Source organism: Trichomonas vaginalis, chromosome II, assembly GCF_026262505.1.
Source record: "Trichomonas vaginalis G3 chromosome II, whole genome shotgun sequence".
Classification (NCBI taxonomy): Eukaryota; Parabasalia; order Trichomonadida; family Trichomonadidae; genus Trichomonas; species Trichomonas vaginalis.
In genome coordinates this window covers 22423236-22441218 of record NC_067204.1, presented here as the reverse complement: position 1 = coordinate 22441218, position 17983 = coordinate 22423236, and the positions used below count along the sequence as shown (strand labels likewise).

The following is a 17983-nucleotide window of genomic DNA, read 5'->3' as shown; positions in this document are numbered from 1 at the left end:
TTTTGAAAGTTTGGTTCTCAAATTCACAATTCATTTTCAAACTATTACAATCGAATTTATCTTAGACCAAATCTTATCAACGTTTACCTTTCTTAATACACCAGCCTTCACTAATTTATCTTATATCTTTATTTTTAATTTTTATTTTTCGATCAATTTTAATGCAGTTGAGTTTTTTTTTCGTTTTTTATGTTATCAGATAACAATAAATCTGATCTTGACCTTTTGCTTCTCTTTGCTTCATTTAATTTCATTTTTATTTCTTTACTTGGTGTTTAAAATTTGAAATTAAAAAAAAACCATTAAACAGTCACATTAATCTTTGAATTATAAGTCACCAAAAGCACCCTTTAGTGTAATAATAACTTCATAATTATACTCAAATGTATGCGGTTTTCAATACAGAAAAGTAATTTATTAGTCTGCTCTATCGTCATAGCTCTCTCTTTCATAATTACAACATTTTCAAAATTTTGTTTTTAGAAAATGAATGAAGATCTCACTCTAAATGTCAATTATTTGGCTAACCACATTCAAGAATACCTCGACGATGAGAGGATTTATGATATTCTTGATAAGATGACTCTTTCTCAAGTATTCAAAATAGCAAAGTTTAATCCAACAATGTTCGATGCTTTAATTATGCAAGGGAAATCAAAATATTCCACAAGTCAATTATTCAACTACATCAGAAAGTGTAGAGTTTGTATAAATAGTTTTGATGAAGCAATGCAGATTCTAAAAAATTACGAAAAGAATTTCAAACTGAAATCAGCTCGTGATTTGAAAAAGTTTTTTGAAAATTACATATTAAGTCATACCTCGAATAGAAATGAAGTCAAAGAATGTAATTCCGAAATTCAAAACCTTTATTCAAAGGTAAATATAATGGAAAATGAAATACAGCAATACAAGAATGAAATTACTATACTTAAAAATGAAAATAATAAAATGATTGAAACAATAAATTATTTATCAAAAGTTTCAGAATTGAACAGCTCAGACAATTTTAACAAAGTTTATATGTACCTTAAAGAGCTTTCTGATAATGGAGATCAACAGAAAATGTTTGATTCATGTGTTATTGGATTGAGTGAAAAGAGAGATTCAAATGACAATACTCCACTTCTAATGGCATGTTATATTGGATATCTTCAATTAACAAAATCTCTAATTGAAGGAGGATGCATTAGAGACGCAAAAAATAAATCTGGATGTAATTGTTTGCTTGAGGCATCTTTAAATGGCCATCTTGATATTGTAAAATATTTAATTGAAATTGGATTTGATAAAAATTGGCGAGATAAAAAAGATGGATTCAATGCTATTCTAGCAGCATCCCAAAATGGACATCTTAATGTAGTTAAATATCTGATAAGTATTGGATGTGATGCGGATTCTAAACAAAATAATAATGCTAATTGCATTTATTTCGCATCAAGATATGGGCATCTTGAAACGGTGAAATATCTCATATCAATGGGAGGAAATCCATTTAAAAAACCTAATAGTGGCTTTTCTCCATTAATTATCGCTGCTGATAGTGGCCATCTAGAAATAGTTAAATATCTTATTCAGGTTGGATTTAATAAAAATGACAAAACAAAGTTTAATCAAACATCACTTCATCGTGCTGCAATGAATGGCCATTTTGAAGTTGTACAATATTTAATTTCGATTGGTGCCAATGCTAATGAGAAGGACAATGGAGGATATACTGCACTTAATTATGTAACACTAAATCAAAACAAAAATAGAGATTATAAAAATATCATGAATCTTCTTTTGAATTCCCAAACTTTTGATGATCTAATTTAATATGAAAAGCAAACTTGAAAAAAAATATATATTAACTCAGATACTTGATCTCCATAGAACAAAATATCAAATTTAAACATTATGTTTAATTGTTTTAAACAGAATGGATTCTTTTAAAATTGATAGAAATATTTCATCTCTCCAAAAATAAAGAATTAAGTTTATTAATTAAGAGTAAAGACTCAACTCCAAAAAGGAAGATATAACACATAAAGTCCGATTCCTGGAAGAAGGGAAAATGCAAAACGATTTAAATCAATATTGATTATAATCAAACGAATTAGATAACTTATACACTTTTTTTCTAGCTAATACCATCCTAATAATTACTTACAATTCATGTTAATCCTTTTATATTTATATATATATATATATTCTCGTTTACATATAGACAACTTTTTATTGCATTTGCTTCAAAAATATTTATTATCCATACATATATTGCGTTGATAATGATATAACAGGAACTTAATGGCGAACTTTCTTTAACTTAAAAATTATTATTACTATACCAGGCAATCATTTCAAAATAGTATTGAAATCATATAAAGGGTTAAAAAACATTAAAATCATATTCATTTGAAGAAATGAAAATCTTCAAAGAGTATGTTTATAAATATTTAAATATTGGCAAATAAGCTCTTGCCCAGTTTTCGAACCATGGTGGATTAATCCATCCATTTGTCTTTGGAGTTACAAGTTTCTTAGCAGCGAACTTTGGTAAAGCATGCTTCTTGTACATGCGTGGGAATGAACGGCGGCCATGCTTCATTATCCAGCGCTTCAATAACTCTTTGTTAATGCGGACAGGCTTCTTAGCTCTGACCTTCTTGTCTTCATTGAGCTCGAGATCGAAGTCGACTGGGCCCCATGTCCAGTGGATGTTGTCGTCGTCTTCTTCGGCGGCATTATGGTACTCGAATCCAAAGCGGCCAATCTTTGTGGCTAAGTCTGCCCAAATTCTTATGTTTTCGTCGTCTTCTTCGTCGTTGCTATGGTATCCAATGGAGAATTTACCCCATGGTGAATGGTATGAAAGGCCAACATACCAGTTGTCATCATCTTCTTCATCATTGCTATGGTAATCAATGGCGAAGTGTTTAAATGCATCGCTTTTTGAAAAGTCAAGATGCCAATTATCGTCATCAGACTCTTCGGCTGAGTTTCTATCAATGCCAATACGTAAGAGTCCTAACTTTGTTGGTATTGGGAGCCCGATGTTATCATCATCTGCATTGTATGCTGTGCGGAATGCAAGTAATGGTAGCATCGAAAAAAATGAAATGAAAAATGTATAACAGAACTTCTCTCAAGAAATATTTTCTGACAGTCAGATAAATCAAATGATAAAATTTCAAATGAATGCATTAAAGTAGAGAATGATAATACTGATGAAACTTATTGCATGTCGAATCCATTAATCAGAATTTATCGTTCATTAATCAAACACTGTCAGATTTGACTGTCAAGTTTTTGAAATATGCCTCCAATCTGTCAATCAATAGATAAATGTTCAAAATATGAGCATAGGTCCTATTCTAATATTGATTTAATTTCATTGTTCAATATTCAAAATTTTAAATTTTTTATTGTATTGCCTGAGTTTCAACATTTATCATGAACTACACATGAAAATAAATTAATTCTGCTTGAGCATGAAATATTCCATTCCATTATTTACAAAATATGAAATGATTTAAACTCCTTTTCTTTTGTAAAGTCTCTTATTCAAATTTTTGATAGAGGTTCACTCAATATTGAGGCAGAAAAACGATAGGGAGACTTTACGTAGGAAAATGTGTTTAAAAAAATATTGAGATTTTTTTAATAATTGATTATAAAATCAAAATCATAATGGATGCTGTAACTCAGTAATTTTACTACCTGCCATCAATCAATTAAAAGCATTCAACTTCCAAATAATTCAGAGATGATACAATATGCTGCAACTCTTTGTACCAATTACTTTGAAATCATACAATGCCATTTTGATGAGGATTCGGACTAATATTTCAACAAACATTTCTCAAACCTAGCTATAATCTATTCAAAATTAAACAAATAAAATTTGTCATTAGGTCTCTCTGGAATAAATTCTCCAAATTGACCAAAACAAACACGATCGTGCTTTAAAAAACACTTCCATTTAAGGATTCACTTACACAAGCCATATTAGGAACTATCTTGTGATTTGTAATAACTTTTTCCCGACTAAAAATATTAACTTTTTACCTTAAATATTGCAATTTAAAAATATATTTGAGAGAATGTCAGAATGATGTAATTGCACCCTTAATTCAAACTCATTCATGAAGTCTCCTTACAGTACTGCTGTCTAGATGTATATTTTTCTTAATAGTAAAAAAATAAGTTCTATTATGTAGAATAAAATTGATTTCTTTAAAAATAAAAAAACGTCATAACAAAAAAATATAAAAATAATATAAAAAAATTAAATAAATAAAAAAAAGTTATTATTGATTAAGATCCTGATCTCTTAAGAACCTCAAACAAGCAGCAACAGTATCAGCAGAAAATCCATACATAAATGGACCTGAAACTGTTGTGTGTTTTCTCTTTGGCATTCCTTTCCTTGCCTTCACAGTTTGAATCTCCTGAATCAAAGCTTCCCAAGCTCCAGAAGAAGTGTGGCTCTCAAACACTTTGTCTACATCGTCATCAATTGGTTTCACGACGAATCTGAACTGGTTCTCTTCATTGATCTTTGTCGATGCCTCGTACCACGCTTTCTCATTCGGGTCTTCCAAAGAGAAGTACTGTCTTTTGGCGACATATCCAACAGGATAACTCTCGAAACCAGGCTTGAAATGTCCGAAATCAACAATTGTCAATGTCTGTGTTATATCGAGAGGAAGAGACGGAAGTTCAGTGATTGTTGGCTGATAAGAAATAGGTCCGTCAGGAGAATCATTTGACTCCAATCTCTGTTGTCTGTTCAATCTGGAATCAACGAAATTGATGAGAGAAGTAATTCTTCCCAATCTATGTTTGTCGTTGTACAAAACATTCAAATCTCCGACGTCTTTCGGTTTCACTGGTCTTCCTTTTTGTTTCTCCTGTTCCGCCGCGTTCTTGAACTGCTCAACTTGTCCTTCAGGAAGCATCGCCAGGAAAGGCAAGTTTTCGTCAACCAAAAACACAGAAACATAGACAAGTCCGTATTGAGCCAGTGCTTTCATCAAAGCAATGTCGAATTCGGCGGACCACCAGTCAGGAGCTGATTCGAAACTTCTCATCTTCGGAATGAGTTGTTTCTCGTCTTCTGCCATTCTTTCGAGGAAATTCCTGATTCTTCTCAGTTCCCTGTTGTTGTCTCTCAACTTCTTCATCCAGATCCTGTTTCCGTAATCTTTCAGACGCTTAAGAACCATGTCTGTCTGTCCTGGAGCCAATTTGTCCTGCGCAAGGTCAGTTATCTCTTGGCAGCACTGTTCAATGGCTTCGTACTTGAGACACTTGAGATTCGACATCTCGTGGATGACGTAGAAGTCGAGTTTAGGATCTTGGCCTTCTGCTGGTGGATATTTTGGCTCTGGAATGCCGTAAAGAACGATCAACTGGAAAATTAAGATATATTCTTCGTCGCTCAAGATTGTTCTGTTAAATAGGTTCTCATGGGCTTGTTTCCACTCTTCAGGGGTCATGAAATCCTTGTCTGCTTGCTCAACGTTGGCTGCAAGAACTCCAAGGTTCTTTACGAGCTGTTTGACGATTCTGACTGTATCTTTGTCTAACAACTGCTTCTCTGTGTGGTATCCTGTGCCTTGGAAGAGTTTGTCTGCATCTACGAAGCCGTTTTTGGCAACTGCGTACATTAATGCGTATTCGTAGAGAGGATCATCATCTACACCGCTGACAGGCCATGTTTTGAGGTCTTCTGCACAGCCGGTGAGAATTAATGATAAATTGTAAAAGAGCATTGTCCGACCAATTATAGAATTTTGTTTCTCAATGCACTCCTTGAGAGAGCCGGAATACTTCTCCTGCATGGTGACAATGTCTTCCGGTCTGTCGTCGAACGATTCGATGTTCAGCAAGTGCAAAATAATGGCTACGTCGGCTGGATCCAACAATGCTTTTTCTGCTGCGGTGTAAAGGACTGTTCTTTCGCCTGCAGAGCCTTTGAAACCATGCTTACAGATATCTCTGATGTACTGGCGGATGCCTGATGGCGTTGAACCTCTTCTTCTTGGTTTATCGTCATCTCCATCATCGCTTTCGTAGATTGTTGACTGCGTCTTGTGCTGGCGGCATCTTCTCTGCTCAAGGGGCTTCTCTACTTTCATTGTAATCTTCGGCATCATCTTCTGCCAGAAATCTTTGTCTTTTACATCGATTCCGTCGTTTGTCTCTGCACTAAACGTGGCTTTGGAGAAGCTAGAATCGGTCTTCGATTCATTCGTCTTCAAATCATGAGATCTATCCAACAAAATTTGGTCAATATCAGCAGCACAGAACTTTTCGATTTCCGTATCATCATCATTAGCGATATCATACACTCCACGCCTTAAAAGCTTGTCAATCTCTTGAGCTTCCATCTTCGGATTATTTGATACTTCGACACTGTCCAACAGAGCGTGATCCAAGCCAAGTTTCTTGGACGCCCTGTCTAGCATGTCCAATTCGTACGTTCCGCGAGTTACCAATCTGTATACTTTCACCTTTTGTGTCTGTCCAATTCGATGGCAACGAGATTGGGCCTGGATATCGTTCTGTGGGTTCCAGTCGCTATCGTAGATGATCACAGTATCAGCTGCTGTCAAGTTTATACCTACTCCGCCTGCTTTTGTACATAATAAGAAGATGAATGCGTCTGGATCGTTTCCGAAACGCTCTATAGCTGCTTGTCTGTCGTTTTCTGCTACACTTCCATCGATTCTCTCGCATTTGTAGCCCTTGATTGCGATGTAATCCTCTAAAATGTCTAATACTTTGACCATTTGGGAGAAAATGAGGACTTTGTGACCATCTGCTTTGAGTTTCGGTAGCAGCTTGTCAATGAGAATGAGTTTGCCGGATGATTGGACGAGCGCTTTGAGTTCTATGTCTGATTTGGGAGTATTTTCTGGAGATGCCTTTGTAAATTGCTCCAAAATGGTATCTGTTGCACCTTTGATGAGGTAAGGATGGTTGCAGACCTTGCGGAGCTGCATCATGAGGTTCTTTAATGAAGGTAATGCACCTGATGTAATTTGTGAGAGTAGAACATCACGATTTTCATCAAGGAATGCTCTGTAGAAGGTCTTTTGTGTCCTAGTAAGCTCGACTTGTATAATTGTCTCTTCTTTGGCTGCAATTGTTGTTTCTACGTCGGATTTTTTTCTTCTGAGAAGGAATGGCTTGATGACTTGCTGTAGATTTTGAAGAGTTTGGGCGTTGTCGATTTGGCCGAACTCTTGAAGGAAAGCAGGAAGATCATCGAAAAGTTCTGGTTGAAGTAAGTGAAGAAGAGACCAGAGCTCTTCAACATTGTTCTGTATAGGTGTACCTGTAAGTAATGTGCAGTGTTTGTATGATAATTGCTGTAATAATCCGTAGCATTTGCTTTGATGGTTCTTTAAACGATGTCCTTCATCGAGAACGAGGTATCTCCACTCTACCCTGCGGAATATCTCGAAATCAGACATAAACGTTTCGTAGTTTGTGATAACAACTTCGCAATTCAGTTTTTCTGTATCTCTTACGCCGTTTTCTATCTTGCAGAGTTCGTAGCGCTGTATAACCTCTTTGGCGAGCGGGCAGCCGTGGTAAACAATCACATTCAAATCTGACCAATTTTGGAATTCTTTCTCCCAGTGGTGCAATGTGGACAAAGGAGCGAGAACTAAGTATGGTCCTCTGATGCCTGATGCCTTGGAGACCTCTATGAGAGTAGTAACAAGCTGTACAGTCTTACCAAGACCCATTTCATCGGCAAGGATCGAATTGTAATGATTGTACCAGCAGTAACGAAGCCAGTTAAGGCCTTGAAGTTGGTAATCGCGAAGAGTGTTTCCGCGCTTATCTTCCAAAGGAGTTTCGATTTTTGTGTAAAGTTTTGAATCGATTTTAGGCTCATCAGGTGTATGCATTGGCGCGCAACGGTCCTTTCTAGCTATGAACTCGTCAATCTTGTTTGGCTCTGGTAAATCTTCTTCTGATTCCCATGTGGCTTGATCGTATGGTAAGTTGCCCCATTTGACAAGGTATTTATTGTTTTCATGTGCAATAATGCGATCAACTTCAAACCAGCCGCTGTTAATATCGTCTGGGTCGAAAGTAGATAATTCTGGCTGAGATGTTGAAGCTGTAAGTCCAAATCCTTTGAGCTTGTTGTTGAACTTCTTAAGAGCTAAGTCTCCACCATCGCATTGCTTAAGATCCTCTTGACATTCATATGATGCATGTATATAAGCTCTACCAATCCATTTAGTGAAGTAAACTTGATCTACAGGCGATGGTTCGTTCTCTTCTTCCTTCATACCAATGATAGCTTGTACCTGTGGCGGTGGAGGCTCGTATGGTATCGGAGGTTCAGGCAATCCCTCAGGAGGATTGAAGTAGGATAGGAAGAATGGTAATTTTGGAGCTGGTTTTTCTGCGTTTTGCTTTTCTTCTTCTGGTTTTTGCTCTTCTTCATCATTTAATTCTTCCATTTCCTCTGATTCTGTAGAGGTATCTGAAAACTCTAATTCCTCATGGCTTGAACTACGTGAAGCGCGGCCGGATTTTCTGCGTTTGGAGGAAGACATTTGCAATAATTTTGGCTGACGATTATTTTCCTCAGTAAATTCTCGTAAACTTCTCAAATTCTTATTTAACGTATGTACGAATTTTTTATATCATATGATAATACTTGTTTAGACGTATCCAAATATTGAAGCGATAATTAAGAATTATGATAAAATGAGGGCAAAATTCATTTAAAAAATTATTGCTCAAATATTGCATTTCCAAGTTTGCTACTCTGGCTGTAATAATCACAATGTTCGTTGCCAATATATGCATCATATTGAAATACGAACTGGATGGTTGCTATCCATTATAAATTTTCAATATTCTTTAAATATTTCTAATTTTATGCAATAAGCTTATCATTAGCTTCTTAGAATGTTTCGAATTTTCAGTAAAGTTATGTATTTCCTTAGTTACAATTGTTCTTTATGTTAAATTTATATAGATATTTGATTTGTTTGCATTTTCTTTGTTTTTCAGACATGGTAATATATCTATTCATTTGTACACGCGTAAATATAATATTCCATTCCCGTAAATATAAAATTGAGATATTATATTTCATCTCAATTAATTCTTATCAAACATGATTTAAAAAATATATATTAATGAATTGATGATCTCCTCTTTAAGCGAATACTTAACTTTTTCTATGTATATTTATAATATAAACAACCATAATCTTGTGAATATTGGCTCAGAAGAAATAGTCTCAGTGAACCAGTTGGTCAATAGCACTCTCTCATTCGAAAACAAGAAGGCCAAGAATGTCAACCACCAAATCTCTGAAAGTGTTCGCGACCGCAACTCCAATTATACTCACCTGCATATTTGAAGGATGACATCAGAAAGATATTTAACTGGATAAAGATCCAGGTCGAAGAATGCAAGAAGAATGGATGAACTAGATGAGATGTTATGTTCAAAATCGAAAATAAAATAAATTACATTTTAATTATCCGTTAAATAAAAAGATATAATAAAACATTATTTTTCAGAGATTTCTCTCTTAAAATCTTGTACAATGTTCTGATCGCTTTTTCCTATCCATTCGAAATAATCTTCTCTGAATTTTGTCGCTTTTTGTGCATCAGCTTCAGAAGAACCAATCAATATTTCTCTTATTGTTTCTCTTGCTTTTCTCAAGAGTTGTATTGGAATATCTTTGCAGCTCTTCATTGCGAAATATATTCCAGACACTAAAACAGAAGAATCCTCGATCTTTATCTGTCTTATTTCCGGAGCCAATCTCTTCAATTCATCGTAACACATCATTGGAACTGCGTAACTTCCTTTAAACAAAGCATTGACTAAATAAATCATTCTATCCAAATTAGAGATAACTTTAACATCAGTCATGAACTGCAAGATCTGTAGAATTTCAATAGTCTTTGAGTAATCAAACATAGACTTTTTGGCTGCTTCCAGAGCTTTGTCGTTCTTGAAATTTTTTGGAGATTTCAATGTAGAATAAAAAATGGAAACAACTGAAATATCAATGTTTTTCTCGAACAAGAAATTAACAATATTAAACTTATCATTATTATCCAACAAATTAATAATCTGTGCTCCTATTTTTGCTACATAAACTTTGTTTAAATCTCTTGGATTATTGTAAAAAGGTGACACTTTTGTCCACAAATTATTTAAGAAATCCAAAAATCCTTGCATTGCTTCAGGCAGAGTTACTGTATTCAATGTTCCTAGTGCATGAGAAATTGCTTCAAGAACTAAATGGGAAATCTTATCATTCAAGTTCTGACTCAACAGCAAAATCACGTAATTAACATTCACATAACTTTCTATGATTCTATCAACGACATTTAACAAATCACATCTCATTATATTTGGATCTTCGCTTTCTTTTATGATACTTAAAACAGTTATCAAAGTTGCTGTTCCATAACTTTTGTCTACATATGAGAAAAACAAAGAAATCGCTGTAGGAATGTTCAAAATAGTTGATGTATTGATGGCGACAAGGAATTTAGTGACAATTGTTGTTGCGCATTGTTCTTTAACTGATTCATTGATGAAAGGAAAAGCAGCTGTTAAGAAATTCACCATTTTGTCACATGTTTCTATATTAGGGAATATTTCTTTGATTATGTAGAAAATGATCTCGTCTTTGATCAGTTTTGTTGATGATGTAACTTTCTGTGTAGTAAAGAACTTAGTCATCGTTTCAATGTACGTGATTTTGTCTTTGAACTCTGTCAAATTCGTCAAAACTTCGTAAACAATTTTCATGCAATTTGTGTATAAATCAGCTTGTGTGGAAAACATGAGAGATAACAGTCTGGAATGGAACTCGAAAGGAGCTGTCTGGTTGACAAAGAACTTAGAGTTGTACTTGCTCATATAAAGTAACATGTCTACCATCAATGGCTCTGTTGGAGGGAAATTTCTGATCTCGCGGCCGCCGAATAAAGTTCCAATTCTTATGAAAGCATTTTTGTAGCTTTTTGTGAACACTCCTAAACGCAATGTTGACTGGCTCTTTATAGGTTTGGATGAGCCGGATCCGAATGTATGTATATACGACTCTTGAGGTGTTTTCGTTCGTTCATAATAACTTGATCTCAAACCGTTTTGTTCGGCCAATTTAAGGAAAACTGATTTTTCGATTTGTTCATTATTTTTATGATAAGCCATTAAGAACGGATACAAGAACAAAACACCTGAGATATTCTCAGCATCTTGAGATCCTGGAGGCACATCCATTAATTTGTTACATATCAAATTAATCGTGTCAGTAGATAAAGGAATTCTTGGACTGTAATTTGACCCAGAAACTTCAGACACAAGAGTTTTATCTTCCTCAATACAATTGACATTATTAATTGATGTTATTAAGATGTTAAGACCATATGATGTAAGTTTTTTTGACTTAACAATTCTCTTTAATTGTTCTTCAAAGTTAGGCACGTTCTTCCAAGAATCGACAATTTCTTTTGTATCTACTGAATTGTAAGTGTATTTCTTCAAAGCTTCATTGAAGATTTTGATGAGAACAGGAAGAACTAAGGGTTCTAATTCACTTACATTTAAGTAGTTACCCAAGTACAAGTCGAAATTGGTTCTATACAAGTCTTTGAAGATGTTTTTGTCGATGAAAGAATACAATTTCTTTGCATTTTCATCGTTTGAGAAATGGAAGATGTTTATTGCAGCGCACAAAGCGAAATAAATATCTTTTTCAAGTACAGAAAGACTTAGCATGTTGTAGTTATGTTTAAGATCATAAAGAATTGACAAACACATGTCTCTCGTCGTCTGTCTTTTGTTTGTCAATTCATTTATGACATTCATAACAAATTCTGATTTATTTACATCATTTAATTGCTCTGAAATCTTTTTCATGATTGATTTGAGTAATAATTCAGATGCAACTTGTTTAATGACTGTCTTCTCTATGGAGATATTGTAGTTCTGGAGCAAACTCGGCTTCAAATCATATAATTTGTCCAATGTTCCTAATAATATTTCTTGTAAACTTGAATTTATATTTGGATTATTCAAAGTATTCAACAAAATTTCCAATTTCGATGTGTCATTGAGTTCTGATATGATGCAACTGAGCCAAAGACTTGTTCCATTCGATCCTGATGTCTTGTACTCTTGTGCGAACTTCCAGATCTGGTTGTACACGTATTCTTTCATCTCCAAATTCAATCTGGACGCGAAAACTTTGAAATGTTCGAAAATTTGATTTCGATATTGGTCATTTCGAATTGCAACGAATCTATCAATGACATTCAACAGTTCTTCGTCATGTAGATTCAATAATGACAAAATCTGGTATGTCTTGATCTTAATATTCATGTCATTATAAACAAGACAATTCGAGATTAAATGACAAAAAGTGACAGCAAGTTCATCGAATTTATTAATTTCATCGATGTTTTCAAGTATTCTGTTGAGTATTTCAACGGTGTTTTCTCCTTTTAACAATGCGTTGAAAGTGATTCTTAGTATAGGAGGGTATTCACTGTTATACAATGTTTCATCCAGGAAATTCAGAAACGGTTCAATTTTCTTTGTTTTTCCTTTTGCAGCAATTAATTTGAAAACATTGTCAATGTGAACTAAAAACAAGTTTTTGTGGTTGTTTCCAATGGCCATCAACACATCTATAATTGATTGCTCCGCGCGTTCAGGAAGACTCGATTCAAGGAGATCCATCATAGAAGGAACAATTGGACTTAAAGCGTCATTTCCAAGTGTCAAAGCCGCAGTCATCAAACAACTTTTTGCGGAATTAACAATTGAAATATCAGAACTATCACAGTATTTAACTAGTTCTAACAACAGAGAGTTGGCGTTCTCTTTCTCACTCTCGTTAAGGAATATGTATCTGAATGTTTCAAGACCATTTTGGTTGTCTTTTTTCACAGGTGAAGTGATCCAATTTTTGAGTAAATTTATTTTGTTCTGGGATTTCGCGAAATGGAAGTTCAATGCGACCAAAGATGTATCGTATGCTTCAGGAGTACCTATAATATGTGTGGCATGCTGCTCGATAGCCTTAGGACTCTGTACTTGTAAAACTGTCATACATTCGATGACGATAGAAATTGTTTGGTCGGATGAACTTGAGTTGACGTACCTTTCAAGTTTTTCAAGGAGATTTAATGGTAAAGTATGGGAAGACATGAATGCATTCTTGAGGCATTTGAAGGTATCTTTGTGGACATGCTCGAAATTGGGCTGTTTGAAGTAATAATTGATGATTTCGTCCGGATATTTTTGAGTAACTTTTGGAATCATCAATGTATTGAAGTCCTTTGGATCTATATCGTCTTTTTTCATGGCAAAAACGCATTCTAGGATACTGTTGGTCATGTTTTTGAGGTTTGTAAGGTGAGATAAAATTTTAAGAACAATTTTAGGGTATAAAATGGAATTGTTAAGTAAGAGTTTGATGTTTTCTTCAAAGTTAGGCTGGTATTGAGGAGATTTTTCGATTGCTAAGGCGATTGCCGGGCAAGTTTCTGTATCTGTTTCTAATTTGTAGCCAACCATTATAGAAAGATAGTCTTTGAAGGGTGGAAGAGATGAAGAATACAATTCATGCATAGTTAATACGCAAACTGGAAGAGAATTCTTAAATCTGTCATCTTCTTCAAATTTTTCAAGGGCAATCTTTGATAATTCCTTGGATTTGACAAGAACATGTGCTACCTGGTTGCATGTTTGCTCATCAAGCTTTGACATAACGATATAATCTACGATCAAAGCATTATCAACATATTTAACCACATAATTGAAGTATTCGTGATGGTCAAACTGTATATATGAGAATTCTGCAAGTATTCTGGCCGCATTTCTTGAAATATAGTCATTTTCTGATAATAAATGTTTCATAAATGGAAGGAAAAGGATGAAATCGAATTCGTTCATATTCCTGGACTGAGGAATACTTGAATTGAGGATTCTCCTGTTCATCATTTCAATTCTATCGAGATTTGAAAGGGCTTTTGAGATAATTACGGAGGAATTCTTGTATCGTGGTATGTTTTCGAGTATACCTCTTAAGAAGTTCTCTCCTGTATTTTCTCCTTTGTTCTTCAAAAAGATTTTTTCGATTAATTCTCTATCCGACTCCAAATTGAACGATTTTATGATCATTATGTAGAGATTCACGTATTCTGGTGAAATGTTCTGATTGTTTAGCCATTTAACAATCTCTACGTGGCATTTTGGTCGACTTGCCAATTTTATCAAGACATTTATTGTTTGTTTACCCCATTCTCCATCATTTGTGTTGATGATACTCTGAACTAGTTCGGGATCATCATCTTCCAAGTTGTATCCAGCGATTAATAACATTGTTTTCTGATTTAAGGTCAATTTATCAAAGTAATAAGGGTTAATATCAAGTTTTAATAAATCTGATGGCGTTCTAATCCTGAAAGCAGCAAGAATTGCATTAACAAACGTAGAATTATATTCATTCAAATATTTTTTGATGCAATCAAAGATTTGAGACTGGAAATTAGTCAGATTTAATGCAGAAATCAATCCTCTAGCGATTGTTTCTGGATAAATCTTGTAAGTAAGTCCAAAAATGACATCAAGGAAATTTATATCGATTTTGTTCATTTCTTTGAGTAATTTCGGAGTAAGAAGTGCTGAAATGTCATTTTCTGATGGTAATTCGTTGTTATATTTCAATTTGAGGACTTTTATGTAAGGATCGTTAATATTTTTAATGAAATTCAATATATTGTCATGGTTTTTGCTTTTATCTGCTATTAAATAAAGCAATGAGTAGTCTTTTTCTGGAATTACGACATTATTTATAAAATCGTCGATATCAAAGAATTCTGATGAGATTTCGATAGCTCTTTTGAGGAAGTACTTGATTTCTATTCGTGCTGAAGGTGAATATTGCTTAGAGTTGAGGATTTGTAATGCTAATGAGATCGATATTGGATAAGGATCGATATGAGAGTAGAAAGCGACAATTGACTTCGAATTTAGTAAAATACATTTCGGAGAAATATTCTTAGCTATCTTAGAAAGCGTAGTTTGGCTTAAAAGAGCCAAATTTTGGTTTTGCGATTCGCATAATTTTGATAATGTTTCGATAAAGTTGGAGTATGTCCTCTTTGGGAAGTAGTTGATCGAGAATTGTAGCGGTAAGATGAAGTCAGGAATGAATTGTACAATAGTTTCGGCAGATCTAAGCATCATTGAGTCCAAATATGGCCTAACGAATTGAAAAAACATACTCTGATTAATTGATGATATAAATGGAGTTAAATGCGTCAATGCATTCTTATCAAAATTTGGTGCAAGAGAAATAAACGTTGCCATCACATTCTTTTTAGTATCTTTGCTCGCGTTATTGAAAATATGAGCCATGATAAGGAAATGAATGTAACTGCAACGATCTGGAGTGAAAAATGAGCCGAATGCATTTAAACAACTGTTTTCTTGGTTGAATAGCTTTCGAAGATGTTTAATTGTCTTTTCAATACGAACTTTTTTGTTGTAAGTTTGTATTTTAAATACTGCTTCGTAGATTTGTTTGACAGGGAGTCGACTGCATGGAATTAGGAACAAAAGTCCATTACCAATATCTTTGGCTGCTTGAGAATTAAGAATTTTATCGATAATGTTTTGATTAAATGTTTTAATGTCCTCTTTTGATAATTTTTTTTCTTCAGAAGCGAGTTTCTTATTGAATTCCAACAAAGTTTGCTTATTGTAGTTGGAAATGCAATCTAATACCTGAGGTAACATGTTTAAAGGGAATTTTTCTGGCAAATTCATTTCATCAACAAAAAATAAAGTAAAATTTTTGACAATAATGATCGGAAATAAAAATCTATATCAAAGCTTATTAATGAATATGATCTTAAAAATAACAAGTTTAAATGAAACCCCCATGAAAAGTGACACTCCTATTCTTTTTTCCGAGGGTTACTTATCGCTTCCTTTCTGCTCGTCATTACAGAAATATAAGAAATTATTGATGCAGCCTAATTTATCACTCCAAATGGCAACTATCATGTATAGTATACTTAGTTGGAAAATAAGAAATTTTATTCAAAAACAGGACCATCATAGACAATTTCCAATGGAGGATATCTGGATCAATAAAATATTTTCTTTGCATACCATCTGAATAATTGAAAGTTAGGTAATTCCCATATGGATTGATCACAAAATCATCATACATTCTGAAGCATTTTGCGAATGTTTTGATCTCTTCGCTTACTTCTTCTGCACCTATAAGTTTCGCATATCTGTATATGACTCCACCTACAAGAAATGCATATAAATTGAGAATTTCACATGCCATCGTATAATTACACGCGTTCAAAGAACGAATGAAGGTTTTGATTGCATACTTTCCCAAAAACTTCTTTCATCATCATTCATCTTAACAAACATGTTAAGATATAGAAGATTATTGAAGATATACAAGTTGCAACCTTTGAACATAAGCCGATCATTGGAATGCTTTACCAATCTGATATTATAGGGATATTGAGATCGAAGAAATTGAAATAGTTTGCAATTTCGATTAAATTTTATGGAGTCTTGGGTGATTCCAAGAGATAGTTCTTCTACTGGTTCTGTCCATTTTGGAAACTCCGTTGGATATGAATACTTTTGCTTAACTTCATGATTCACTGGCACATCTAAACTACCATTGCAATTCTTTAACAGAGGTAGGACGTTATTGAAAGTTACTTAAATCAAATAAATAATTAATGTGAGCACGTATGATTGTTGCATGAAATTTAAAGGGTGCACTTCAACGATACGTAAACTCCACAAACCAAAATCAATGAGTTTACTAATTTTTGGTCTGAAAGTGTGCAGGGTGTTAGTAATACTATTATATAAGGTATTTCTTTTGTCTTCAATAGATGATATTAAGTATAACCGTCAAACAAGTTAAACCCATATCAGTAATATGTACTATATGCTATTATGTATTTTCCTAATTAAAGTCTCTGAATTTGAAAAAAGTCGAGTTGGACTATTTCAAAAAAAAAATATCTAGGGTATTTACATGCGTCCAATCTCCCTATGTATTTTATTAAAAAAGCCTTCAATGTGACATTGCAATAGAACATAGCCATCTATACTTTCTCAATGCATATTGATTCGGATGAACCCTCTTCGGGCTGATTATATTCTGCAATTTCAGTAAATATCGTTAAAAACCATTCACAGTAATAAGATAGCTTCAAAAATGATTAAAACAATGAATCACGTTTTAGAAGCATATAATAAAAAATGAAATTTCCACTGCATGGTATCCAGCCAAAATTTTTGTTAGATAATCAGATATATAAATCGCATTCAAATGGTGAATACATTGTTGAAATATGCAGTAATTCGGCTAATACAATTTTTCTGGAGAGATTAAATTGCGATATTTAAATGCTTTCATGAAGTTTTTCAGAAGTGATTTCTTACTAAGTAATATTCATTCACCAGACAATTACTCTAATTTCATGAGAATTATTTAATATTGAAATTTGATATCTTATCTAATGTTATTAATTGATATTACAGACAATAAAAATTACGAAACATTTATGGATTAACTTAGATACGATTATTATATTTACTTGTTGTTGGTGAAATAAAGACATTATTTATTTACTTTAAAAAATATAGAAATTCCTAATGCACATATCATTTTTATCAAAATATCTGAGATCTAATTTGCTTTGTATTGAAGAATAAAGATAATTAATATGGAAATCAAAAATTATTGGCTTTTTTCACTTGGAAATGATTCGAATTCCAAGTTTGTACAATAATACTTCATCTTGGTTTTCCAAAAAATATTCAAAATAGATTTCTCCTGGTGAAAAATCAAAGCTTTGATATTTATTTTTCTTTTTTCGAATTTTTTTTGGAATTTTCATCTGTGAAATAGAACAGAATGAGTACCACA

The 17983-nt window shown here is 33.5% G+C and overlaps 4 protein-coding genes across 4 annotated transcripts, besides 1 other annotated feature; 1 reads left to right on the top strand and 3 right to left on the bottom strand.

Annotated features, from left to right (window-relative positions):
- Window positions 1-156: 156 nt before the first annotated feature.
- Window positions 157-2037, top strand: TVAGG3_0590690 (protein ubiquitination; the record flags this gene model as incomplete). Its single annotated transcript, XM_001321659.1, has 1 exon — window positions 487-1818. The coding sequence occupies one exon, from the start codon at window positions 487-489 to the stop codon at window positions 1816-1818; it is 1332 nt and encodes a 443-aa protein (XP_001321694.1).
- Window positions 2038-2380: 343 nt separating this feature from the next.
- On the bottom strand, window positions 2381-3104 carry TVAGG3_0590680 (uncharacterized protein; the record flags this gene model as incomplete). Its single annotated transcript, XM_001321658.1, has 1 exon — window positions 2429-3088. The coding sequence occupies one exon, from the start codon at window positions 3086-3088 to the stop codon at window positions 2429-2431; it is 660 nt and encodes a 219-aa protein (XP_001321693.1).
- Window positions 3105-4081: 977 nt separating this feature from the next.
- Window positions 4082-4114: a mobile genetic element.
- An 89-nt stretch (window positions 4115-4203) lies between these two features.
- On the bottom strand, window positions 4204-8615 carry TVAGG3_0590660 (helicase protein; the record flags this gene model as incomplete). Its single annotated transcript, XM_001321657.2, has 1 exon — window positions 4293-8570. One exon carries the CDS (start codon window positions 8568-8570, stop codon window positions 4293-4295), a length of 4278 nt encoding a protein of 1425 aa, XP_001321692.1.
- Window positions 8616-8730: 115 nt separating this feature from the next.
- Window positions 8731-15835, bottom strand: TVAGG3_0590650 (armadillo (ARM) repeat-containing protein family; the record flags this gene model as incomplete). Its single annotated transcript, XM_001321656.1, has 1 exon — window positions 9541-15834. One exon carries the CDS (start codon window positions 15832-15834, stop codon window positions 9541-9543), a length of 6294 nt encoding a protein of 2097 aa, XP_001321691.1.
- Window positions 15836-17983: the final 2148 nt, after the last annotated feature.